This window comes from Pristis pectinata, chromosome 18 (assembly GCF_009764475.1).
Source record: "Pristis pectinata isolate sPriPec2 chromosome 18, sPriPec2.1.pri, whole genome shotgun sequence".
NCBI classification, from domain to species: Eukaryota; Metazoa; Chordata; class Chondrichthyes; order Rhinopristiformes; family Pristidae; genus Pristis; species Pristis pectinata.
In genome coordinates this window covers 13,249,774-13,276,020 of record NC_067422.1, presented here as the reverse complement: position 1 = coordinate 13,276,020, position 26,247 = coordinate 13,249,774, and the positions used below count along the sequence as shown (strand labels likewise).

Genomic DNA, 26,247 nt, shown 5'->3' with positions numbered 1-26,247 from the left:
CCGTATGACATGCAAATAGGCAAATGCCCTGCACTATTGTTTCTAACATCCTTAATACATTTCTGATGAAGTTCTCTGGAGCCTCTTTTTAGCAGCTATTGTCTGATGAGCACCACTTCTAATAATAATTCTTAGCAGCCCTACTAAGACATATTCTGTTCTGTTTTTGGCGTAGTATATTAGTGGGCTGATTTGCACAAATGGCCTTGATATTCACCGGGACAGGTTACATCTGTAGGCACTGGAGAAACCTGCAATGATGTGAGATTTTATTTCCACAGTTTTTGTGTCCCATTGGGTCTCCAAATCAGCCTGATTGAAAGGTTTGGCTTCCTGTTGCTATGGAGCAAGTCTAATGCACAAATCTGGGGGTTGAAAGGGAGTGGTGGGCAGGATGGCTGATCCTTGATTCTGTGGGTGGTCGAAACCTAAGGTGGGTTTCTTATGGGTGAGGGTCAACTAATGCTGTGGAGAACTTTCACTCCTCTGGCTCACAAGGATAATGCTTACTCTGCTTAATCTGCATCCTGAAGATGTTTTTGGCCTATGGCAGCTGCCAGGTTTGCCTGAGAAACCCAGCAGCCCATATGACAACCTGCCAATCAGGTTAAATTATCACCTGTCAGCCTCATTAACATATTTAAAACATCAGCCTGCTTCCTGGGACCAGATTGGCTGAAGACCCTTGTCATGCCTCAGTGAAACTTGGAACTTGGTGAGTTGGAGCTGATCACAGTTTCCCACAGAACTTGACCTAGACCACTTTCTGTGGTTTGCTTATTGCGACATCGGAACAAAAGCTTTCTCCTGGACTGGATTCAATGATCCGTTGATAATGTGCAGCTCTGTCAGTTTTCCTGAATTTAAATCCTCTTTCACTGCGAAACCCATGTGCTCCTGGTCAATAAAATTCTTGCTAGTGTGTTATTGCACTACAGTTCCTCAGTGTCACCAAGTACCTAATTTGGGAATTTCCAAGAAAATTTAATTCACTTGACTGAGTGTTTATCAATCAATGAGCAGAGGCTTTAACTATTTGTGTGTTGCATAGAGCAATGCTTGAGGATTTAATAGGTTAACAAGTCAACTTTACCCCAGTACTTGACCGAAATCATTTTCTGTGATCTTCATAAAGAGGATCTGAACAAAACCTTTCTCCAGGAGTGGATGCAGTGATCCATTGATAATGAACTGCTCTGTCATTTGGCTGAAAGTACTTTACCTAATATTTTCATTTTAGTAAATAATTTTACTGCCAGTTCAGGATTATTCCCTGGCAGACAGTAATGACCAGTTCCTTGAATTGAATTTTCATGAAAAAAAACCTAAATTACATTAATATAATCACTTAATGGTAATGAAATATAGGTAGGGTGACTTCCGGCATGATCTTGTGTTGCCAGTGAATTCTTCCTTGGTTGTTTTAATGCTGCATGATTCAGGGCTGCTGTAGTTAATTACAGGACCACAACTGTGGTGTTGTGATTGCCAGCCTGTGGGTGTGTTACCATGGTAATTTCCCTATTGGTCAGCATTCCCACAAACTGCAATCAATATGCAAAGCAAGGCCTTCACCCTGATTGCATTTATTCAGACAAATAACCTAATAATGTTGATTTTCCCCCTTTTCTTCATTTTACTTTAGATAAAAATCTTAAGAATATGATCTGGTCTCCTTTTAATGGCTGCCTTGAGGCTGAAATACTGCACTTTCCTGTACACCACCTATTATTAATGCATACACATTTACGAAGGGAGATTAGAATCTGGGAAGGGAGTCTCTATTTATCTAAGTTTTACAGCACAGGGCAGTTCCAGACCTCATACCAGCTGTGGGCATTAAGCAATGGAAATCAAAAATCCTTTTAAAGATGAAAGGAGTTAGTTTAATATGGGTTGCTTGCCGTTTATCTTACCTTAACATTCCACTGTGTTTTGGACTGTATCCAACCAACCCTTAGAACATTTATCTTCCATCCTGACTTTCAATTAACAAATGCTCCAAACTTAAAACTGACCAAATGGTTTTCCACATGTTTTATTGCAAAGTACTTTAAAGTTAGTTTTTTTTAATTAAAGTGCTGCAACTATTTAATCTTGCTAATACTTTTGTGGTGTTTAGATGCAAGTGATTAAGGAGTTAATACCTCCTGTCTCGTTAACCTTCAAAATCCTTTTAGTGCCTCCGTTTCACATTGTAGATAAGGTGCATTTAAAAGTGAATTCCTTTTTATGGGACAATATTCCTTTGCAATAGAGATTTATCGCTAGAGTTGTTAACACTTTATTACCTGTCATTTAACTCTTTGTGAATTCAATCAGAGTACCAAGTGAATACTTTATTGTTGGAGCTGTATTCGTCAAATGACATTTTAGTCTGAGGCAAGGTCAAAATTATGACAAATACAATACTTTGACCACTATTTCAAAAGGAGATATTCCAGTGTTTGGATCCAAATTCTTAGTACATAAACAATGACACCAAAATCAAATTAACTCAATATTCATTTCAATTCACTGCTATCTGTAGATGTTGCATGAGTGACACAGCAAAGTCCACAATACGACGGGTGATGCCACTTCAGATTTATTCAATGTGTATGAATGGTTCTGATACTTTCGAGAGCTGGTGGATCATGGAGCTTAGTGAGATTAGGCATAGAGGCACAGGTATCACTTTGGGCACGACAGTAATGTTCACCTGTTCCACTTAACAGAAGGGTTTTCCCTGTCCCCTGGACCCAATCACGTCCAGTACAGGCACAAGATTTCAGTTTCAAGATAACAATCATACCGTTTTTTCCACAAAGGTCCATGCTGCTTACCAAATCTTGGGAAATATTGTTGACGCTCTGCTCTCCACATTTCTTCCACCCAGTAAAATTGGTAAATTGGTTTATTATCGTCAGATGTTCTGAGGTACAGTGAAAAACTTTGTTTTTCATGCCATCCATACAGATCATTTCATCATGTCAGTACATCAAGGTAGTACAAAGGAAAAGCAATAACAGAATCCAGAATAAAGTGTAACAGTTACAGAGAAAGTGCAGTGCAGGCAAACAATAAGGTACAAGTCATAACGAGGTAGACTGTAAGATCAAGAGTTCATCTCATCAAGCAAGGGGACCATTCAATAGTCTTATAACAGCGGGATAGAAGCTGTCCTTGAGCCTGGTGGTACGTGCTTTCAGGCTTTTGTATCTTCTGCCCGATGGGAGGGGGGAGAAGAGAGAATGTCTGAGGTAGGAGGGGTCTTAGATTATATTGACTGCTTTACCAAGGCAGCGAGAAATATAGACAGAGTCCATGGAGGGGAGGCTGGTTTCCGTGATGTGCTGAACTGTGTCCACAACTTTCTGCAGTTTCTTGTGGTCTTGGGCGGAGCAGTTGCCATACCAAGCCGTGACGTATCCAGATAGGATGCTTTCTATGGTGCATCGATAAAAATCGGTGAGGGTCAAAGGGAACATGCCAAGTTTCTTTAGCCTCCTGAGGAAGTAGGGGTGCTGGTGAGCTTTCTTGGCCATGGCATCTACGTGGTTGGACCAGGACAGAATATTGGTGGTGTTCACTCCTAGGAACTTATAGCTTTCAACCCTCTCGACCTCAGCACTGTTGACGTAAATAAGACCCTTCCTGACGTCAATGACCAGCTCTTTTGTTTTGCTGACATTGAGGGAAAGGTTTCTGTCATGACACCACGTCACTAAGCTCTCTATTTCCTTCCTGTACTCTGACTCATTGCTGTTTGAGATTTGGCCCACTACGGTGGTGTCATCTGCAAACTTGTAGATGGAGTTAGAGCAGAATCTGTCCAGGTAGTCATGACTGTATAGGGAGTAGATAGGGGGCTGAGGATGCAGCCTTGTGGGGCACCAGTGTTGAGGATAATTGTGGAGGAGATGTTGCTGCTTATCCTTACTGATTGCAGTCTGTTGGTCAGGAAGTCAAGGATCCAGTTGCAAAGGGAGGTATTGAGTCCCAGGTCTCGGAGTTTGGTGATGAGTTTGCTTGGAATTGTAGTATTGAAGGCGGAGCTGTAGTCAATAAACAATAGTCTAATGTAGGTGCCTTTACTGCCCAGATGCTCCAGAGAAGAGTGTGGGGCCAGGGAGATGGCGTCCACCGTGGACCTGTTTTGCCAGCTGGTGAATTGCGGTGGGTCGAGGTTGTTTGGGAGGCTGGAGTTGGTGTGTGCCATGACCAGCCTCTCGAAGCACTTCATGATGGTAGATGTCGGAGCCACTGGGCGGTAGTCATTAAGGCATGTTACCTTATTCTTCTTAGGTACTGTGATGATAATGGTCTTCTTAAAGTGGGTGGGAACTCAGATTGAAGGAGGGAGAGGTTAAAAATGTCTGCAAATACCCCTGCCAGCTGATCTGCGCAGGATCTGAGGACACGGCTGGGGTCACCATCTGGGCCAGGTGCTTTCCGTTGGTTCACATTGGAAGACTGTTCTAATGTCTGCAACAGCGACTGTGGGTTCACTGAAGGCTGTTGGGGGTGGAGGGGGAGGGGGTGATGGCATTCCATTCCTCTCTGTTCAAAACATGCATAGAATGTGTTAATCTCATCAGGAAGGGATGCACTGTTTTTGACGATGCTGCCCGGCTTCGTGTTGTAGCCCGCTTCTTGACTCTTCTTGTAACTCTTCTTGAAACAGGCGTGCAAAGGCTCCATCCCTCATGAGGCATATTGGAGAAAGCCAGCTACAGTGATGGACCAACACCACCCTTTGGAATTTTCAGGGCCATGATATTGTGTTATTTGAATGTGCTTTACCTTTTGAATGGTAATTCAACCTCCCAAAAAATGACAAGATCTTCTCTGAATTGAGAATCTCTCAAGCTTTTCCATTTTGAAAATTGTGATTGGACTTTCTGATATCAAGCCACAATGGAAAACAAGTTTTTGAAGATGGCACTTAGAACCAAGGCATGCGGCCTCAGGATGAGTGGATGGAAATATGGAGGAAATTCTTTATTCAGAGGACTGGGAAGCTTTGGAATTACTCCAGAAAGCTGTGGTTTCAGGGTCATTAATTATATTCAAGGCTGATATAGATTTTATGATCTTAGGGAATTCAAGGGATATGGCGATCAGGCAAGAAATTGGAGCTGAGGCAAAATCAGATCAGCATGATCACAGCGAATGCAGAACAGGCTCAGGATGCTGCCTGACCTACGACTGACTTTGCTTTGTGGACTAGACTTCATCACAACAATGCCAGGCTCTGTACCTATATTTACATTTACCCAAAGCATATAGGTGGTTCCACATCAACATTGGGGTGCTTTAAGTGCATTGAACTCAGAAGGTAAGTAATTTACCTGGATGTGGAGACAAGAGGAACAAGCGTCTGTGGACTTCAGATCTCTCAACTTCGAATCACAGATTCCAGCCCCTCAAACAATGGAATTGGACCTGGCCCTGACACCTATACAACGTGTGCAGTCCTGAGGCGAGGTTTTGACCTGAAATGTTGACAATTCCTTTCCTCCTACAGATGCTGCTCAACTTATTGAGTTCTTCCAGCAGATTGTTTGTTGCACCTATATAATCCACCCACCTGACGTCACGACATGGTAACTACAATTATAGTTTTGATATTGGTATTGGTTTATTATTGTCACTTGTACCGAGGTACAGTGAAAAACTTGTCTTGCATACCGATCGTTAAGGTCAATTCATTACACAGTGCAGTTACATTGAGTTAGTACAGAGTGCATTGAGGTAGTACAGGTAAAAACAACGACAGCGCAGGGTAAAGTGTCACAGCTGCAGAGAAAGTGCAGTGCAATAAGGTGCAAGGTCACAACAAGGTAGATCGTGAGGTCAGAGTCCATCTCATCGTATACCAAAAAAATACTTTGCATTCTTTCATTCACGAACAGGGGGATCATTGCACTGTACTAGATACATTGGCAGTCAGACTTAGGGACACACTTTCTCTCTGACCTCCATTTGGTTTACAGTAAATACATTTCACCCCCTGCTTATATTCCTTTGCTTCTTGAACAGGGTAGAAGGCAACTCATATTGAGTCAGAAGTTAAGGAGGAGAGGTTTCTGCAAAGGTAATAAAGGTGGTTAATGGGGTTGTGGCCAAGCTGGCAGGAACTGGTGCTCTGGCTGGGAGAAGAGCAGTTGTGCCTGAAGTAAGCAATGCAAGCAATGATGGGTATGGAAGTGCAGTGGTTTGGTTACAGAACTGGTGGCCAGAGTTCCAGATCATTAATTTGGAAACATGTGTTTGAATCCCATCACAACAGCTGAGGAACTTAAACTCAAGTAATTAAATAAAAATGAAATTAAGAAAAGCCTGAGTGATAGTAACCAGGAAACTACTAGTTTGTTGTAAAAACCCATTTGGTTCTCTTATGTCTTTAGGTAAAGAAATTTACCATCCTCACTTGGTCATCTTGTGTGTGGCTCCAGACCCAACGATATGGTTGAAGGTGATTATAAAATATAAGATATTTATTTATTAGTCACATGTACATCAAGACACGCAGTGAAATGAGTCTTTTTGCGTTACTGAGAATGTGCTGGGGGCAGCCCGCAAGTATCGCCACTCTTCCGGTGCCAACATAGCATGCCCACAGCTCCTAACCTGTACGTCTTTTTGGAATGTGGGAGGAAACCGGAGGACACGGAGGAAACCCATGCAGACATGGGGAGAATGTACAAACTCCTTACAGACAGCGGAATGGACAGTAAGTGTTGGCATTGGCATATTCTGCAAAGGATAATATAAAAAATAAGTACAAGTAATGCAGGAATGCTGGAGTTTGGAGCACTCATTGTGGTTCTGTCAATACCTTGATAAATTCTGGTGATCAATTTTGCTAATGGTTTGAGTCCCAGATGTCAGTTCTATGTCTATCTTTGCACTGTAGGCATAGAATTAGCACCTGGGACTCCTGATGAACTGAGCTGCATGGCTGGAAAAAGGAGATTATTGCAGTCAATCGTACAAAATGCTGACATTTAGTGGACACCCCAACTTCTGCAACTAACAATAACAGGCCAGAGGGCCCATATAAAGAAAAAGCTCAGGCTTCACCCATTGTCATGGATTTCTGATGGAAAACATTCTGACATTCCAAACACAGAACATAAATGTTGTTCTTCTATGTCCCTACCTTGCTGCAAATATCAATTTTCATCTTTGTCTCTCACCATCGCTGGGTCTAAATCCTGGAACATCCTGTCCTGGGAGTAACCTTAAAGAACAGCAGAGGGTCAAGGTGGCTCACCATCATCTTCTCAGGTGTAATTAGGGCTAGACAATAAATGTGGGCCTTGTCAGCGATGCTCACATTCTGTAAAAATTAATAATATTATTTTTCTGGTAATAAATGTGGTGTTATTGTTATGTTTGTACTTTCCAATTTTAAGGACACTATCTCTGTATCCTTTTTTTGGCAATACCTGGTTTTGAGCGTGCCCTGTATCTCAGGTGTGAAAATAAACAAAGCGGACATTGTTTAAATTATGCTCAGCAGTGAGTCTGCATAATTAATCACAGATACAAAGGCCAAACTCTTGCAAATTACAGTACATGTTCAGAGTATTGGGTTAAAAGATCTAAAAAAAAAGATTTGACCTGATTTGGTTGCTCCATTGTATCCTGTTTCCTCCTGTTCCCTGTCAATCTTCTTGGATATGAGACTTGCCATTTCCTCACAGACGTTCCTACTTACCTTGCATAATTTGTTGCTATTTTCTGACTAAAGGATCTGATCTGATCAACTGCGAGAAGTTTGTACTTAAACAATAACCAGGAATTGTGACAGGAAATGTGCCATTACAGGGACATTTACCATGTGTGGCATTTTGAAAATTCTATAAATAGCATCATGTTACATAAATGGAAATGTACATCTTACCAAATGGTAAGAATTTACAGTTTTGCTATTCAAAGTAAAGACATTTGCAAGATAGGATTCATACTGCAACCTGAATCCATCCTTTCTATCTTTTCTGTTTTGGATCTCCCTTTCAAAAGTTTGTTATTTTGGGGATTCTGCAATGAATCTGTTGTGGTGCCATTAGAAGTTATTGCAAAATTGGATGAGGGAATGTGGGAAGTGGAGCTGCTTAGCCTTGGCTATGTGAAGCAGGACTCGGTTCTCCTGTTTTTCCAGTGCTAGTCCAGTTATTGCAATGATTTTCAGATTCATAAGAAAATGGTTTCTCATCACCCTCTGAAACAAAATACCCATCAAGTGTTAAGCCTGCATCTTAATATAACTCAACATAACTATTACGTCCCACTTTTAATTTTTTTGTTCTGTTTGCTGATTTTGCCACAGGCTTTCACAGTAACCTTGGCTCATACAAACTATTTGTTCTCTGGTGATCAGATATATCTTGTTACAAGATCTGCAATTAATTAATTTGTACCTGTCTGTTACGTTTATGTTATTCACAGAGTGTAAATGTCAGCATAGGGTCTGAGACAATAATATTTCAATATAAGATCTTGATGGGTCTTGCATTTGGCTACTGTCTATTTTCTTGAAAACTAAGATCAAAGATTGGTATTAACATTTGCAGTAAATCATATATTTAACATTTTGTGGACTAGGTAGGAATGTTGTGACAAATGAAATAAATGAAAGACAATATATAGTCGTGTTGATGGATATGTAGAATAATTGTGTGATTTAAAGTAAATAAAAATAAAGTCCTCAAAAGGTTCATGTGCAAATGTAATGAGGTTCCATTTGAGTAACCTTAACCTCTAATTATTTTGATAATTGGTGAAGTTTCTCTTGCATTATTAGCCCATGGCGTAGTTTTGAAAGACTGTGGAATTTCCTAACACCCTCTCCCTCACCGCCCCCCCCCCCACCCCCCGCTTGTGGGAACAACAAGAAAACAAGCAAATCTGCACATAATGCATTGTTTCAGTCTTGTAATTTGCTTTGTTTCTGCTCAGTGTACCCTTGCCAGAGACACACCTTGTTCTGACCCAACATAGTAGTGGCTGCCTAAGGTCTGTGCAGGTGAGCAGGCATAACACATGCTCAGTGCATCAGCAGGCAGGAAAGATGACAGCCCATATCAAGGCTACCATTAGCCATCAGTTAGACATCAGACACACAAGCTAGTTTAATATTTATTTTAATAAAATTTGAAGTGCACCACCTTGGGAAAGAGGCCTGATGCTTTTTACCTGATTGCAGTCATAATTAATACAGATCAAAAATTAAAATGTTTCCACAGAGTAACTGTATTTTGTTGTTATGCATTTCATTGGGCAGGCATGGTAGTGGGTGAGCAGGCACATTAGTGTGTGGACAGGCACAATAGTGTATGACCTGGCATGGTAGTGTGTGGGCAGGCACGGTAGTGTGTGGACAGGCACGGTAGTGTGTGGGCAGGCATGGTAGTGTAGTGGTTAGCATAACGTTTTACAGCGCCAGCTACCCTGGTTCAATTCTGGCTGCTGTCTGTAAGGAGTTTGTACGTTCTCCCCGTGTCTGCGTGGGTTTCCTCCGGGTGCTCCAGTTTCCTCCCACATTCCAAAGACATACAGGTTAGAAAGTTGTGGGCATGCTATGTTGGCGCCGGAAGTGTGGCGACACTTGTGGGCTGCCCCCAGAACACACTACGCAAAAAGATGCATTTCACTGTGCGTTTTGATGTACATGTGACTAATAAAGAAATCTTATGTCCAGAGGTATTCAATTAGCTCTTTGATAGTTCTAAAATTTAAATGGCATTTCTTGCAATGAGAGTGACATCACCAAAAATGTGGACAAATGTAGCTCTTTACTATGAATCTCAGTTTGGCATGCAGTGCACGGTAAATGTTTTGTCTACCAGCTGACATAGTCCTTAACGCAGTGAAACTGTTGTACACACACACACACACACACACACACACACACGCGTGCGCACGCGCCCTAGCTACCTCCTAGGTTTTATAGATACTATATTGGTTAAAAAGGAACAGAACTCCTGTCTTTCAAATGCCAGATGATGACCTTTCTTGGATCTCCCATAAGCTCCACGCAGTTTGTACTGACACAGGGTTGGAATGATGGCCTATGCACTCAAGAAAGTTGAGATATACTGACCTCTACATATCCCTCCCCATCGCCACTTGATGGATTCAAACAGGCCCTAAAATGAGAATTTGTTTTAAACAATCCCTGGATTGACCATGGCTCTCAAGGGTTTAGTTTGGCAGCAGCTAAGTTAGATGCAACCTGCTTCCACTACAAGTGGTACAATATTTCACCATTGGACGTTATCCTTCACAATCACTGGAATCATATCTCGCGGAAATTAGGGGGTGCTATTACGCGTAAAGCAAAAAGGACCAAACATATAAGATGTGCTTGTGAGAGCAGAAGGATTTGCTAATTACATTATATGTGATATCAATGGTGCACCACTCGAACCAAGTTAGGACAAATAACCATTAACACATGTCAAGAGCAACACCACTGCCTGTAGAAAAAGCAAAACTGAAATAGTTCTGGTTATTATCGCAAGCCTAGCTTGTGCTACCTAAAATACATCAAACAGATCTGTTGGTAAATGAAAATCCCAACATAAAAGTTGAAAATTAGCTCTTTCAGAATCTGTATAAATAAACATGAGCAGTTTCTGCTCTTCATTCAAGATTACTTAATTTAAATAATTTGATAGTTAATGCTTGAGGACGAAGTTCCCAATTTGCTGATGTTTACATTCATCACAAAAAAGACTACTTTATATAGATACTATGTATACTATTTGCATCTTATGCCAGCTCTCTTGCTGCATGTAAGAACATGGTGCTGCATTGAAAAACTCCATGACAACCAAGTTACTGAACTTATACTCTGGCTTTTATCAACCAGAATAGTAAAAGGTTGCCCAGTATGCTACCAGCAAATGAGAAAGGAAAAGATTGGAATCCATAGGATACCAATTCAGTATTTTATATTCTAACAATTTTGTATCATGAAATACCATAAGACGAATAATGTGTAATTTGCTGCACTGAATTGCCCACATATGGGAGCAGAGAGCAGCGATGTTTGTTAAAAGCAAGTGTGCAGGAAGATATAGAAAACATGTCATTTTGTTTAGTTTCTCCATTGCCATCTTTGCCTACAATGTCTCCTCCTGTTATTGGGAGAATAAAGCTACACACAGTATAATGCATGCTGCTGGCAGTGCCTCTTGCAGTACTGCCAAGAATAAGTTCCCTTCTGTAAAGTAGTCTGACATTTTTCTCTTTGCTCCTCCTCCGTCAAGAAAGAGTGCTTCAACACCCACAGCTTGCTCCATCTAGCAGCCTAACAGAGAACTGGCAAATCTCACAAAGTAGGGGAATCTATGTTTGCATTCAAGATGGGGGCGTTAGTCAAAGTCTTGGCATCTAGATAGCTGATGCTGCAACTAACTGGCCACATAGTATATTTTTGTTAAACAATACAGGAATATTTAGTATTCCATATATGACAGAAATATTTAGTATTCCATATACAACACTCTGCAAGTTAAAGCCATTTCAAAAGCACTTTGTTTCAGCCTCAGCATTAATTAGTTTAATTGTTTGAGTGAAAATAATCTAACTGGACATTCAAAATTATTGGTTTTAACTATGTTTTCGAAAGTAAGACTGTAAAGTAAAACTTAAAAATTAAACGTGTTGTATTCATGCCTTTTTTTTGGTTTTACAGACAATTGTGTGACTAAGGGTGAGCCACCAGATTTTGCATAACAACAGACCACCCAAAGGGATGTGTGGGGCCAAGTACTGTCACATGGGCTGCCTAGCATATTAATGAGCACATTTACTGGGAAAAACTGCCCAGAGAAACAGCCAGTGAATAGATTATGCAGTGTGCATGATTTTGTTTTATGATTCAGATAGTTTAATGGGCTATCCCATTGTGTTTGAGCAAATGGTCAAATTAGACAGGCATCATCCAAATCAAAGGAGTTTTCTACTGGAAGCAAAAGTTTTTCATCCATGTTTTTGCAGATGTTAGGAGAACAACACTGAACAGAGGTATTTTGTCATTACATATCCTTATGGTCATCAAAAGAAAAGGATAACAGAATCACGCGGGGAAGACAAGAATATAGTTTAAAATTTGAATGCCAGTGAATGGGAATAATTCAACAGGGTGTGTATCACATTGATATAAAGCTACTTTAATATGTTGAATCTGTTCAGTAATGTGCCTTCTTTGTGTAACAAGGAGATCATGAACATATTATATTTTAATACATTTCTTTTTTATTGCAAACAATAATGTACAAAAGGTAAGTTTCTTTAAAGACAGGTCTTTTCAAACTCACCTAAAGGCAAAATATCTGATTTGATAGTTTTAAGTTACAGAAATACTTTAATGTCCAACTTTTATACAGAAATAAGAGTTTCAGCCATATTACAGAGTAACTGATTTCTGTACTACTGAATCCCTATGACACTTTTCCATTAAAACTGTTAACAAATATATATATTTTTGAATGCCTGTTGTCTTTTTTAAAAAGCGATCTGTTCAACCATGCCACAGCTTAATGAAAATAGATTGAAAACTTTAAAGAGATTTTTGTAAATGTCAGGTAAAAAAAGTTATAAAAGGTGTTTTCATTTTTCTAGTTAGCAAAAAGTAGTAGCTGAAGCAATTCGCAAATGCTGTAAACTACATTTGCAATCTCCATATTCTTTGAAAATGATCTTCCAGTCTTTACACATTTCTGATCAGCTTAATAAAGTTGAGTTCTTCCATTTTAGCATCCACACAACTGTACAGAAAAGAACTAAGTACAAGATGTAAAAAAAAGCACTTTAATAAGAAACTTTACAAGATAAATAATGTTTACAGTTTTTAAACCATGTTTTGGGAGTTCACTTACAGCTCTTCCCTGCTGAGTACTAAAACAGCAATGGACACCCCAGGACATGGGTATAAATCCTTTCCATAAGATAGTAACTAGTATTCATCATGTTGTCCGATTCAAATTTTGCAGCACCAGTGAGGATTTGACAGTATTTAGACTTTAAAAGCTGTGGAAGTTGTTATGCTGCATGTGTGTGCAACATGTACTGTACTCAGAGGGTTAAAGACATTTCCTGTATTTTTATGCACAAGTTCTCATGCAGGAAGCTGGATGTCAGCTGCAGACTCACTACCTAATGCTTGGATGATGTGGTTCTCAGCGTAGGAATGCTCAGAAACTCAATCCACCTCAATATCTATTCCATCTCATAACACAGCGTATGACACCATGTGTGGGGAGGCCTGGTGAAACTATCAGTACCTCTATTGTAAAAAGAAATTGCCATTCCTGCTTCAAATTGGTACAAACATTCACCTATCCCTTCCTCTTGTTATATTCTGGCATTGATCTGTGATCACTTTTTTACTGGAACTGCAGGAACATATTTTTTTCAAAAAGGACATTGTAAATAGAGTGAAAAAAGATACTATTTCATAAAAAAATAGGCCTTATGGCAATAGCAAATGCAAACTGTTAAGTATTCTACCAAAAGTGGTTTGGCATTTGATCTTTCAAAATAAGAGGTTTTATTCGCTAAAATATGTATAAATCCCCACTCTGCAAATGGCAATGACTCATACACAGTACATACTAAATTCAAAAAAATTAAAGAAAATTATCCTCACAGAGGAGTTCAATACTACAAAATAATAAGTCCAAACACAGGAAATGACCAAACCAGCTGACTTGATTGCTCAGACTTGTTCATTCAATGACTTGCCTTAACTTTCAGTCATGCTATGTTGAACATTTTTTGTTTTAAAAGTCAGTTCAGTCACCAGTACTGAATGGACACAGCAAAGCACTTTGTGGTAGGACACTTTGGCCACTTCTCACAGCAGTTCATGTTAGTGCAGGGAGCACCTCTCTGTGGGTCCCCATCAACCACCTTTTATGCACTCAAGTCTAGACCAGTGGGTCATTAAGGTCTGGTCAGCTGTGTGTACACTGGTTGCTCCCAGTGCTGCGGACTGTGGGTTTGGGGGATGGACGGGACTCCTGTGGTGTCTGCAATGGGCGTGTACATGGGGCGCTGGGATGGGTTCATGTAGGTGAAGGTGGAGAAGAGGCCCGTGGTCTGCCCCGCAGCATGGCTGTAGTAGGAGTTGGTGTTCTGGTGGTCTGGATAGTCGTACTGGGTGCGAGGAATGGACGGGTAGGATGAGCTGTAGTGCTGCATGTTGAAGGAGCCGTAACTGATCTGCTGTGGCGAATGCTGCTGCTCGTTGTAGTGGCTGGGGCTGAGCTGCTCCGTCTTGATGTGCGTCCTCTGCTGCTGTCCCTGCTCGCCGGCCAGGCTACTCATGGAGTGCTGCTTGGACAACCAGGGGTGAGCTGCCTGGGTGGCCGAGGTGCTGCTGATGCCGTAACTGCCGGTGTAGCTGGTCTGAGCGCCTGGCCCGTGCCCGGCGTGGGTGACTGGAACTCCCGGGTGCCCGTTGGGTGGGAGGTACTGGTCAAACTCATTGACGTCGAAAGTCTCCATGTTGGACATGACTTCGCTGCTAAGTTCTCCAATGTCCACATTGCTGAAATCAATGTGAGGCTGTCTGCCTCCTTCCTGCAGGGGGCGACCCTCACGCTTCAGGTCAGGTTTGCCGGGCTGAATCTCAGTCTTGGGCGTGGTGGGCGGTGTTGGTGGACCCTGGGATTGTCCTGAAAGTCAAAGGGAAAGCACAAGCCCTTTTTATTATGTCCAGCTTGCCACCCACAGTCACAAGGGCAGCATTGAAAACATCGCTTAATATTTCTCTTCAAAAAAATTCCCAAATGTGCTTTGAACTTCTGACTTTATGTTCTTGCTGCCTTCGTTTCCCCCCTCCCCTCACTGCCCTTTCTCCTTTGACTCACCTGAGTGTTCCCCAGGGGAATGCACGTCGCTCAAACTGGAGGCGGAGTGTGGCGAGTCCGCCTGCAGAGCTTTGAAAAGGGCGTTGGGGGTGATGTGGGTCTGCTCGGTTCCCTCCTCGTTCTCCCCCTGGCCGTTCTTCACCGATTTCCTCCGCCTGGGCTGGTATTTGTAGTCGGGGTGATCCTTCTTATGCTGAACCCGGAGCCGTTCGGCTTCCTCGACGAAAGGGCGCTTTTCACCTTCGTTGAGTAATCTGCAGAAAACCAAGAGAGCCACAGGGTTAACAGTGTGCGCTCACCTCAACGGGAGTTCAAAACCTCTGCTTCAGCCGTGCGTTGGCGGGCACGCATTAGTTGCAACTCATCGATCAGGAGTTTGCACAGAACTTTGGGGGGGGGGGGGAGAGAACTTTATACAGAACCTTTAACTTTACACCATTGGATTTGGCTCCAGAGTTCAGGCGGATCCGCGGCTTTCTGCCGGGACAGGTTCAAAGTGTTTTGGAGTTGGGGGGGGGGGGGGGGAAGAGGGTTTAATGGACTGTGAAGAAATCTGATCGGATCGATTTTTGACAAGTCTCCCTTCAATTACGCGCGCCGAGGCAGGTTGAACTGGGACAGAATCTCAAGCGAAGGACGTTCCCTCCCTCCCCCCCCAGTCCCACACCCCTCGCTCTCTCTGAAACCAACCAAACTTGTTTTGACTTCCAACCCTCCCCGCAGCAGACAGGCACAAACTTTCACCGCGCAACAACTTTCATTTCTGCACGGTGCGCCGCAGAAATCAATTCAGGCAGGGCGCCGTCCGCGGGAAACCTGCACTGTCGCAAATCAGTCTCCCGTGGCTGGAACGGAATGGTCGGCTTTTGCATTCTGCGGATAATCCTTCATAATTCGACGCGATAAAATTCACTCGTTTAAAGTCATTTTTATGTGCAATAGGCGCAGCCGATTACATAAGGCAGAGTAAAGCGCGCAAAATAATGTTGGTCAGGAAAATCTTCGTTTACCTGATATTGCGCCATGTAATTATTTTTTTAAAATCTCAAAAATTCCCCCCATAATCAAATAATTAATGCACGTTATTTAGAAAGGGCCTGTGGGTGTGTATCATTATTTAAACGGGTGCAGAATAATTATAACGAATATCCCGCACTTTAACAATTCCACTGCCAAACTTTAATTCGGATTATTTTGTTAAACGCGCGAGTTGGAGCCACTCACCTCCAGAGTTTGCCGAGCGTTTTGCTCAGCTCTGCATTGTGTAGATGAGGGTACTGATCTGCCAGCTTCCTACGCGCTGCCTGAGCCCAGACCATGAAGGCATTCATGGGTCGCTTGACATGAGGTTTGTTCTTAGATGAGCCATTGACACGGACTGGCATGGGCACCAGGGTCCAGTCGTATCCTTTCAGCACCTGAGTCACGGCTTCCCGGATACACGCCGGGAACTTATCGTCTTCCTCTTTCTTGGAGTCCAGACTCTGAGTGCACAGATCGTCCTGGTCGCCGTGGCTGGGCTTGGTATCCTCGGCGTCCGATCCCGTGCCAGATCCGCACGGGGAGCCGGTCGACTCCTCAGACATAGTCGGGCTGGGCGCGTCTGAGAGAGCTTTCTCGTGTTCCTCTGTCATTTTCAGGAAGGGATTGAGGAGATTCATGCAAAAAAAGGAGAGAGGCGACTGCACTAAGCAACTGGGAGGAAATAAAATAGCAAGGAGGAAGCTTGCTCAACTTTTTCTCCTTCCCTCTGTGGGAAGAAAGAAACTCTGCAATCCGCTCGGAGCTGTAACCAACTCTGTTGCTGAAACTCAGGCAGTCTTCTGAGTATATTGGACTTGCTAGATAAAGGGGCACACACTCGCCTTCACCAATCGGAGGAAAGCGCTGGGAGGTTTCCGGCTGTGCAATTGGTGTAAAGTTTAAGTGACAGGTGGGGGGAGGAGTCTGAGGAAGTCTCGGGACTCAGCTGGGAAACCGAAGATCGATCCAAATCCACGCTGCAGTTTTTTTTTTGACGTGATGTAATTAGATCAGGCAACAGATACCGGTAGTTTCAGCAGCAGTGTTGTGCTTTTGGCTATTATTGTTGTTCGTATATTATATATTAAGATAGCCTGTTCCATTCGAGAACCCGTATTATTTTGTAAACAGGAAATAGTTGAGCGAATTGTCCTCTGCTCCTGGGGCGAAGTTGCTGAAGTTTATTTAAGGGAGTTTGCACTGTAGTTTTGAGATAGGCGTCTTTCCCCACTTGATGCCGAAATTTCTTTGCAGTCTCAGTTTAAAATGGGTTGGTTCGGGGTGTCAAATGTGGACTGCATTCCCCCGCGAAAGCGCCATACGCCACGATCTAATCAAATTCCTTCAGTACCCATAAATCAGGTGATGTCCTTGCTTGCTGTGGCAATGGCCAGCCCAAGCGATTAGTTGGCTCTGCGTTGTAGGTGCGTTTCATCTGTGCAGGATTAATGAAATACTGGATATAAGGTGAATAGCGAGACTCTCGGCTCGCTCACTACGCGCTGCGACCCTGGCGCTCTAAGTAGTAGCGTGATATTGGTGTGAGAAGGACAGGGTCAGTAAATTTCAAATCGCCATATTCCTAGCTGATAAAACTTAAATGGCCATCATTCAGTGCGGAGAACCGGCGGCTCAATCCCGATATCTGGAGTTTATTTTAGAATGTAAAGCAGGGCATTGGAAATGCACAATCAAGCAGATTAAAATTTAAACCACAAACAGAATTAGATAGTTATCAGTAAATGCATGATGCCTTGTTCTCTGTATGAAGCAATTATTTAACATTTGGCATGACAACACGCCTTATCAGCGTGTGCTCTTGGTAGTATATGGAGGTTCCGATTATGGATGCGGGTTTCACTAACGTGTGTGCATGCCAGTGCGAAAAAATAACCAGAAAGGCAGTTGAAGTCATTCACTGAGTTTGTAAAAAAAAGTCCCATTCGATTCTTATCCCAGTTGCGCGTATGCATCTCAACCCTGCTAAAATGTCTGATTTACACGTTTCGTTGCAAAATGCCACAGGTTGTGCCGATGAAACAGCCTGAAGCAAGTGCAAGATCGGTAACAAAAGACAAGTTTCTTAGAGCGAAGTATAACGATGTGGCCAATAGATTTTCATATTCGGAAACCACGTTCTGTTCAGTGGGGACGCAGTTATGCTTTGACCTATGAGCCTGTCTTGGGGAGCCGATGGGTGCACGTTTGACTTGTGAAGAATCCAAATACTTTTATGATTTTGGGGAATCCTTCCGTCACGGTTTAATGGAAAATAATCCAAGCTTTCTTTGCCAGCGCTGGCCTTTGGCTGGTGAAAGCTTCATTAGGAATCTGTCGTCTTTTCCTCCACGTATTTTTTGGACTCACAAGGAACTCGCATCTTGATACAATGCTCCATCAATTGAACTTAATAATAATTAAATGTCTGAACAGCCCAAGAAAAAGTTAATAAAACTTCTTGCAATCATTACATTTCAAAGCACTTGTAATTATATCACTTTCGATATGTTTTAAGCCATATATACAATATAGAGTTAATGCAGACACGAAAAAAAAGTCCTGATTAACACGGCTGCTAGAATGCTTTTCCTTGGGATTTTAATTGCATTTTTCACGGAGCTAAATAAATTAGCCACTTTAATGAGAGTTGTTATTATTCAAGACACGTTAATAATGACTTTAATGGGCCTTTGGATGCTGTGACTGAACGCCTTCCCGGCAACAACTTTTTTTTTGCTTTTCGTGATAAGAATAGTTTAACGAGTTAAATTATTCAAGAAATGCATCCGGCGCAGTTTGGCTCTCGGAAGTTCTTGTCAATAGCTTTTCTCTTTTAAAGAAAAAAAATCATCGAAACTCGTAAACGTTCTTGCATCGCTTTTATTTTCCAGTAGGAATGGATTTCAGTCCGATTTTGGACTATGTGAAATGCCAATTGGATAATCCAATGTTCTTTGAACGATGGCAAAAAAAAATCTATTAAAATCTCTCAAAATCGCCTTTCAGGGATTAAGCATCGTTGCAACGTTAATATGTTCATTTCTGATCATATATGATTTGCAAAAGTAGAACTTCACAAGAAATGTCATTGTATAATGTTTATTTCGAAGGATCTGTGAAAAAAATAAAATTATTGTGACCCGTTTTATATTTACCAGCCAGAGTTTTGTCAGAACGAATTTGTTGGATTGCCGAGCGCGACTAGAAATCCCTGCCCCTTCAAAATAGGAACAATGTAAAATCGCCTTAATTATCTCGTTGATGACTGTTGTATATCTCTGTTAAAGATAACGGCTTGTCAACAAAACGCACCAATGCAGAACGTTTGGTGGTGGTAATACTTTATTGGAACCAGAGGTGGCGCCACGGCCCCAAAAACTTGACAAAATCTCCCCGCACAGTGAGCGAGAAAGGCTGGTTTGTGACTGTGTCAACCACTGACCCATCAAGAATCACAACATGAGGAACTCACCTCCCCCAAGATATGCTTCATTCGTTTGCTGGACTGGTTCTTAAAACAAAAAACGTGAGCACACTTTTTTTTGGTGCAGGGTCTTTTCATTTTTATGGTTGAGCGAGAACATCTCTGAAAAACCTAAAATGGGGGGGGGGGGGGGGGAAGGCACGAAAAAGACCCTCATTTTCTTTTTATCTCCACGGGAAACATGTAGTTTGACTTTTTTTTGTAAAGTGGTGTGCGGTGGGGATGGGGGTAATCACGTATCTAAAAAAATGTATACTTTCTCCGGCATGAGAAGAAAGTTGAAATTATAAGCATTGAAACGTCCGTCCTGCGTGCAAAGAACTGAACCCAGCTGCACACAACTGCCCTGGATTTAGTCGAGAAGTTATGATTTAATTTCAAGTCACAGAAATACAATGTTCCGAAATGCTTTGCAGTGCACTCGTGGTTATAGTTCGTTAAAAAATTCACGTCAGAAATTTATTGGACTGATAAAAAGTTAGCACGCTTCTGACAAACCAACATATTTTATTTTTATTGCAAGAACGGTTTAAAAATAAATATAAATCAACACTTAAATATATTTACATTTCAGAATATGCAACAAAATAGTATGAAACATCGCGCTAAAACTGAGATACTAACAATGTTCTGACGGATCGAAGCTGGTTTCACAGAAGGCAACTATGTCCCTTGCATATAAGTCAATGGAAGTCAGTTCTATGTTATATGTAAGTCTGGGTAGGTACAACTGTTGTACGCCTGAGCAATCTTGCAAGAATTTGAATTAATCCAGTTTGCTTTTTAACTAATATAAAATAATCATAGATGATGTTTTAAAGTAGAGGGAAAACGTTTTCTTCGTGTTGCCGAATGGTTTACTTTTAAGGGGTTAATTTAAAAAAAACTTAGATAACATGGACTAAAGATCACAAGGATGCTTATCTAAAATTAAATTGGCCACAAAGCTCTGATTCGGTGAATAGCATTTGCACTGTTGCAGTTAGAATATTCTATTTCACCTTCCTTGTCTCCGTTCAAGGTTTTTTTTTTGCCTAAAATTGCTCCGAAGTGGATTTATCAGTTTTTGAAATTATTACAAATTCTTTACAGGCGCGTTTTAACGTCTATTTTCCAATAAATCTCCTCGCAGTTTTACTTTTGTTATCCGTGTATAACACATGTTTTCTGAGCCAAGATCGGAAGATTTACAGAAGTTCCAAATCGGTGGTACCCCTTTTCGAACGGATGCTGTCAATTTTGCGAATTCGCCATCAATCAGATTGTGTTTTTATTGAATGAAAGGATGGGAGCACTAATTATATCACTCCAGAAATTCTCCAGCCCTCTATACTTCGTGTAAAGTGTGCCGAATGCTTGCTGGAAATGCACGCACCCATCACCTTCATCGCTATAACTCTGATAGGACGGTGGCGAGTGATGGGCAAATAACAGTTCGAGAGATAACCAGTGTTTTATCGTGCCATATTTCAAGAAATGCACGCAGATAATTAGCAATTCCATTATCTTCTTTTATAATTCAACATAAACGAAATAAATGCATTTGGTGCCAAATTGACATTCCATCCAGGAATTTCACCCAAAGATACCATTAGCTCCAACTTTGTGCAGAGGTCGGTGATTTTAAAGCGCTGTTGTCTGAACGATTCTTGCACGGTTGTTTTAAGCTTGATAAGCACAGTTAAAGTCCATATGGTGTGGTTTAATCTAAAATGAAACAAGACTGCAACATCCCAATAATAAAGTGTGCAATAAAGCGCGAGATTTAGTGGACAGTTTGCAAATGACTGGGAGGCTCATAATTAAGAGGTTTACAACCATATAGGCGCGATGCAATGTTGTGCACTGTTAATGCAATTGATGGACAATATTGTCAGTTCATTGCCACAAGGCCAAAATCAACTTTATTCTTGTAGGGTCATGTCAAATTCGTTGAAGACGAAGACGGCATTTGGTAAAAAAAAGGTTACATAAACGCGCATGGACAGGATCATATGTTTTTACAAATAGCGATTGTCAAAATGTAAACCTTGATTGGTGCCGTCAGCGAAGAGGAAGCCTGCCCCATTGGAAGGATCAGGACCGATATTCAGTTTTGTGGAGTTCACTGTGGGAGAGGCTGGGCCGCTTCCTGCGCATGCTCAGAGCGACAAGACACCTTTGCCAGCCACTCTATTTGATGGTAAACGGTTGGGAGATTTGAAGAGATTGTATGTGTTTTATGAGTCAGGCACAGTAAGGGTATTTGACATGTGCTTTGATGCAAAACACAGTGCTGTAAACTGCGCGACATTTGCATCCAGAAAACCCTCCCCAATTCAATTCGGTTTACTTTACATTTTGTTTGAGGTATTCAACATGAATGTTAAATATCCTTCTGAAACCCCAGGCCTTTTGCTTACAGAACAACATTTTCCCTGCTTTATGGTTTCAAAAGCAACTGCTACCAAATCCATAGTGATTTTATCTTATCACCTTGTAATTACTCCGAGTGTTAGGTCTTAAATATAGTTAGGGGGTATTGGTCAACAAGGAGCAGATTTCTTTTCCTGCTCGGCGGTTACGTCACCTCAGCTTTTATAATATCCGATATAAGTATAACTGGACAAGGTTAAGTGCTGGCGTTTGTTTGATTTGGCTGTACTTGGAATTCTTAGCAAGATAGAACTCAGTCCAAACATATCAACAAAATAGTTCTATTTTAAGTTAATTATTACATTTTACATGGCAGTACATTTAAACAAATTCAAAGGAGAAATATTGTCAATTGTTGGGCTGTAGGTGTTCATTATTTAAAAAAAAATAATAGTGTACAGAGCCACCTGAAACGGCGTGGTGGTATCACCTTGTGGGTTTTGAATACTGTCCAGTCACTGTTAATACTCTTACAATGGGATCATTGTTATGAGGTAGGTTTCAATCAGTGATATCGTATTAAACGGAGAGAACCAAACAGAAACTAGCTTTGAGTTTAGCATGCAGTCCAAAGGTCACAGAGAGAGAGAGAGAGAGAGAGAAACTCAGTAGATTAAGACAGAAAAGTCGTCGTTTGGGAGAGCTGCTAAAATTAAAACGATTTCTAAAATGAATCTAATTCACACATGAAACATCAGACAACAAGCTTCGCACAAATAATACAGGTTGAAAAGGTATTATTTAAGTGGGGGGAAAATCTATTTTGCTGTCTAATCTGCAGCCAAGAGTTGAACCTACCGTGCTGTACATAATGAGAATAAAGATGCAGATTCATTTACATTCGCGTTTTAGCTGCTTTGCTCTATGTTTGAAGATGCAGTATTAAACTGAGGCAAAAAAAATTACATTTGACATCAGAATTACTTCAGACTATTGCGCAATAGGTTCAGATACAAGGAGCAAATGTATAGACAAATCAAAAGAGCAAATTTTTTTGGAGGTTGTTGTATTTGTCACTTCTATCACTGGTTTATAATCACATCAAGATGTTTTTCAAACTGTTCGGGACGGGAAAACTTTCGTTCGAGTTTTTGATACTCCATGCTGAGTAAACATTCCTCCTACCCGCCAAATCTAGGCAGAACGTTCATTCCTTCATAAGGTTCTGTCATTCTGTTTTGTTTAAGGTGATCACGAGCCGTGGGCGTAAGAACAGCGTATGTTTTCGGCTAAATATAAACTACCTGTGATATGGACCAGGGTGTAAGTCTCCTCTCGAATCACGTCCTGGTAATCAGATAAACCAATGATATCTCAAAGCAAAATCAATGCTTCCCTGCTACAAATGACACGAATTTAGAATACTTGCATCGGTAATCCACTTTAACATTGTGTGTTCTGTTTTATAAAAGCACGCATTCGCCATTTGCACAAAGTTACCGCAAAACTGTTATGTAGTCGGGGTATTTATTTTGTTTCGTAAAGTTGTGGAAATATAACTCCTGGGTGTAATATGGGCAGCGCGTATGGTGCAGGTACCTGAAGTAATTGAAGGCTTCTAAATTGTAATCGCTTACAGATGCTGCTGGGCAGATTCATTTCAAAGCACGCGCCCCGTGTTTTGCAGGGGAAATTTTGTCTTCTGTTGCTTGTAACCATGTTTATTTACGTTATGTCAGCACTCCTGCTGAAATGAACCTGAAATTCTATATGGCAACACCCGTTTAAAACGAAACAGGGGCTTTACAAAATACGTACAAACGATTTTATTTCTTATTTCGGTCCCCTCGAGCTGCAAGTTTATTTGTATGTTCGCTGTTTGTTCATGAGCTCCATTTGTTGCTCATTTATAAAATTAATGAAAACAGCTGTTTTTTCTTCTTCCTCGTTCAATTGCGCGTCCTCCCTAGCCACTAAGGTCAACATTATGGTTCAAAGTTCTCACAATTAAAAAAAATGTCAATAAAGCGTGGGAGGTTATTTTATAGCGTAATCTCTTTCATGTTCCACTTATTTGTAAGGAATGATTCATCCCTTTGAATTCAGCAGACGCTAACATGCACAGAGGACGCACATCGCCATTCGTTTGGAACCTCTTTCGTTTTTGGCTCAAGTTGGACGTGAAATAAACTTTTGGAAACATTAGTTCAATGTCCTACGGAGTCACGGAGAATCTCGAAGTCGTTTGCAACAGCGTTAAAGAGGCACAACAGGGCAACATGAAGTTCATGACTTGATTTTATTGTGCTATCTGTTGCTTTATTTTACTTATCCTGGACTAATGAGGAACATCCTGAAAATGATCTGTGGCGGAGGAAAAAACAAGTTCGAAACTTACAAGCGAGGGGAAGATCAAAATGACTTAGGGACAAATATTCACAAGGCGGTTTGATTTTTAGATCCCGGTGGAATCACGTACATCGCGGGGTTTATCTTGAACGCCAATAAACAGTGCTTTCTAAGCGAGTCAAATGCAAACAGTGATATTATTTACTGTACGGTGTTGCACAGAATTAAACAAGGAAAAAGCAGAGGCAATTTACTTCACCATCTCTCACCACCCCCGTCCCGCCCAACTATCACTGTTAAGAGTTTAAACTCTGCGAATAGGTGTTCCGAGCGGACCCCCCGGCACAACGCTTGCAAAGGTTGAACAATTCATTAGCTGCAATATGTCACATGCTCTGGAGCGCCAGCTTTCGGGTTGCATTTGAAATTATAAATCACACCAGACAGCAATAGACCAGAAACCCGCCAGCGGGTGAAGGAACCAATCATCAACGCCAAATTGAAGCGTCTTTAATCTGCAATTCAAGAAAGGTGGAACAAAGTTGCATAAAATAATTAATTCAGGAAAACAATGAAAAGGTGGTAGAGGGGTGAGAAGAGGCACATATGATTTGCAAACTGCCTGAGTAATCACCAATGCTCTCCCATTATCAGGTGTATCGTGGTTTAATATTGCCCAGTCCTTCTGCTCTGGGGATGGGAGGATCGGTTATGATGGTGGGGTTGCGCATGCGTTAGTAACACCCACGTGACGATTAGGTGGCAAGGAGGGAGTCCTGGTTGGAACAGAAGACAAAGGGAAAGGTAAGGCAGGAAGATAAACATGCTGCCTTCTGAACCAAGCCTACCTTCCAGACTCCTGATAATAATATTAATGTGCACACAATGGCGCTAATTTGTATTCTGGCTGAGTGCCATTATTGAATTGTCAGTCAATTAAGGATTAATGGGAAAATACAAGTCCAGGAGGTAAAATTTGTTGGTGTTCAGGATACAACAGATAGGTCACTGCCACGGTTTAGGAATAACAACTAGTTGATTTAAAAAAAAAGTGACATCTTAGACACAACTCCAGGATTGTACACCTTGCCACTGTCAATTATAAATGTGGTTTTCATGGGTTCCTTAATATTAAGTGTAATATTAGCAATATTTCAATATTCTTTATACTGGCAACTTTTGTAGTCCATTGTCAGTTATCAATTCCATTAGACTATTATATATTCCAAATCTTATAACTATTTTCCTGTTTCTTGTTTATTCATTGTGGTAGATAATAAAATTTTAAAAAAATCAATAATGAAGCTGTGTGATTAATGGTAGTAACTGGTTAGCACTGGTACAGAAGCAGCCAGGTGTGGAAATTTGGAATATTATACCATTACAGTAGGTGGTTCAGTGTTTTAACAAGGCAATTTGGACACTGCAGAATTCACATCACAACAAAGTCATATTTTGACAGATCTTGGAATGATTAATGTTTAGACTATAAATTTATTTCATTGGGAATTTGAAATAAAATTTACTATTCGCAACTACCGACCTTCACAAACACAAGGATTTCCCAAAATGGAGCCTTTTCACATTGGAAGCAATGTTCTGGTGGAGTGAATTGAACATCCTTTCGAGCACCCTTCAGTCTTCATAATCAACAGACTGGAAATAATGCAGGGAATGTGGGAATTAAGCCTGAAATTCATACTTGGTGAGTATTTCATGTAGGCTTCAGGATTTAATGTTTTATGCAGATAAACTAAATTATACTTTTTTTTAAGCAGAATGCATTGGATGTTGCAAATAAAAACTCAGCTAAAATATGCACTGAGGTTGTAAAATAGAAAGAGAAGTTCTCTGGAAGCTTGTATGTTTGAGAAAATTAAGGTTAAAATTGTACAACCTGTGTTGATTACTGTTGAAAGGGAGACATTGGCTTTTTGGTTATGTACAAGCTCATAAAGATGCTGTGTGAAGAAGGCAAAAAAAAACAAAAAACAATGTGGAAAATAGAATTCCATGTGGAAATTGCATCAACATTAAGGAACTCCTTAATTACTCAGTTGCTGGAAGTGCAATGAGTTTTGTTTCATTTAGCATGCCAACCTTGTCAGGCAATATCTTGTAAATTCCTGAGACACATTCTAACTTGGCCTGTGTGTCTAGGTC

The 26,247-nt window shown here is 41.1% G+C and overlaps 1 protein-coding gene and 1 long non-coding RNA gene across 3 annotated transcripts; one reads left to right on the top strand and one right to left on the bottom strand.

Annotated features, from left to right (window-relative positions):
• Nucleotides 1-12,240: 12,240 nt before the first annotated feature.
• sox9a (SRY-box transcription factor 9a) lies at nucleotides 12,241-16,694 on the bottom strand. Its single transcript, XM_052032717.1, has 3 exons — nucleotides 16,098-16,694; nucleotides 14,874-15,127; nucleotides 12,241-14,678 (listed from the first exon to the last, which is right to left on the bottom strand). Exons 1-3 carry the CDS (start codon nucleotides 16,532-16,534, stop codon nucleotides 13,945-13,947), a joined length of 1,425 nt encoding a protein of 474 aa, XP_051888677.1. The 5' UTR covers nucleotides 16,535-16,694; the 3' UTR covers nucleotides 12,241-13,944.
• Nucleotides 16,695-19,290: 2,596 nt separating this feature from the next.
• LOC127579970 (uncharacterized) lies at nucleotides 19,291-25,341 on the top strand. Of its 2 annotated transcripts, none has more exons than XR_007957751.1 (4): nucleotides 19,291-19,422; nucleotides 19,955-20,090; nucleotides 22,983-23,168; nucleotides 23,845-25,341. It is a non-coding gene; the product is annotated as an uncharacterized LOC127579970 (long non-coding RNA). The 2 variants fall into 2 exon arrangements; XR_007957750.1 differs by having other exon boundaries at nucleotides 19,955-20,100.
• The last annotated feature ends 906 nt before the right edge of the window (nucleotides 25,342-26,247 follow it).

Coding starts and splice junctions, on each gene's coding strand:
- sox9a (XM_052032717.1), bottom strand. CDS start 16,534: ATGAATCTCCTCAATCCCTTCCTGAAAATGACAGAGGAACACGAGAAA. Junction 15,128..16,097: donor ACGCTCGGCAAACTCTGGAG/GTGAGTGGCTCC, acceptor GGTTTTCTGCAG/ATTACTCAACGAAGGTGAAA. Junction 14,679..14,873: donor TTCCCCTGGGGAACACTCAG/GTGAGTCAAAGG, acceptor TTTGACTTTCAG/GACAATCCCAGGGTCCACCA.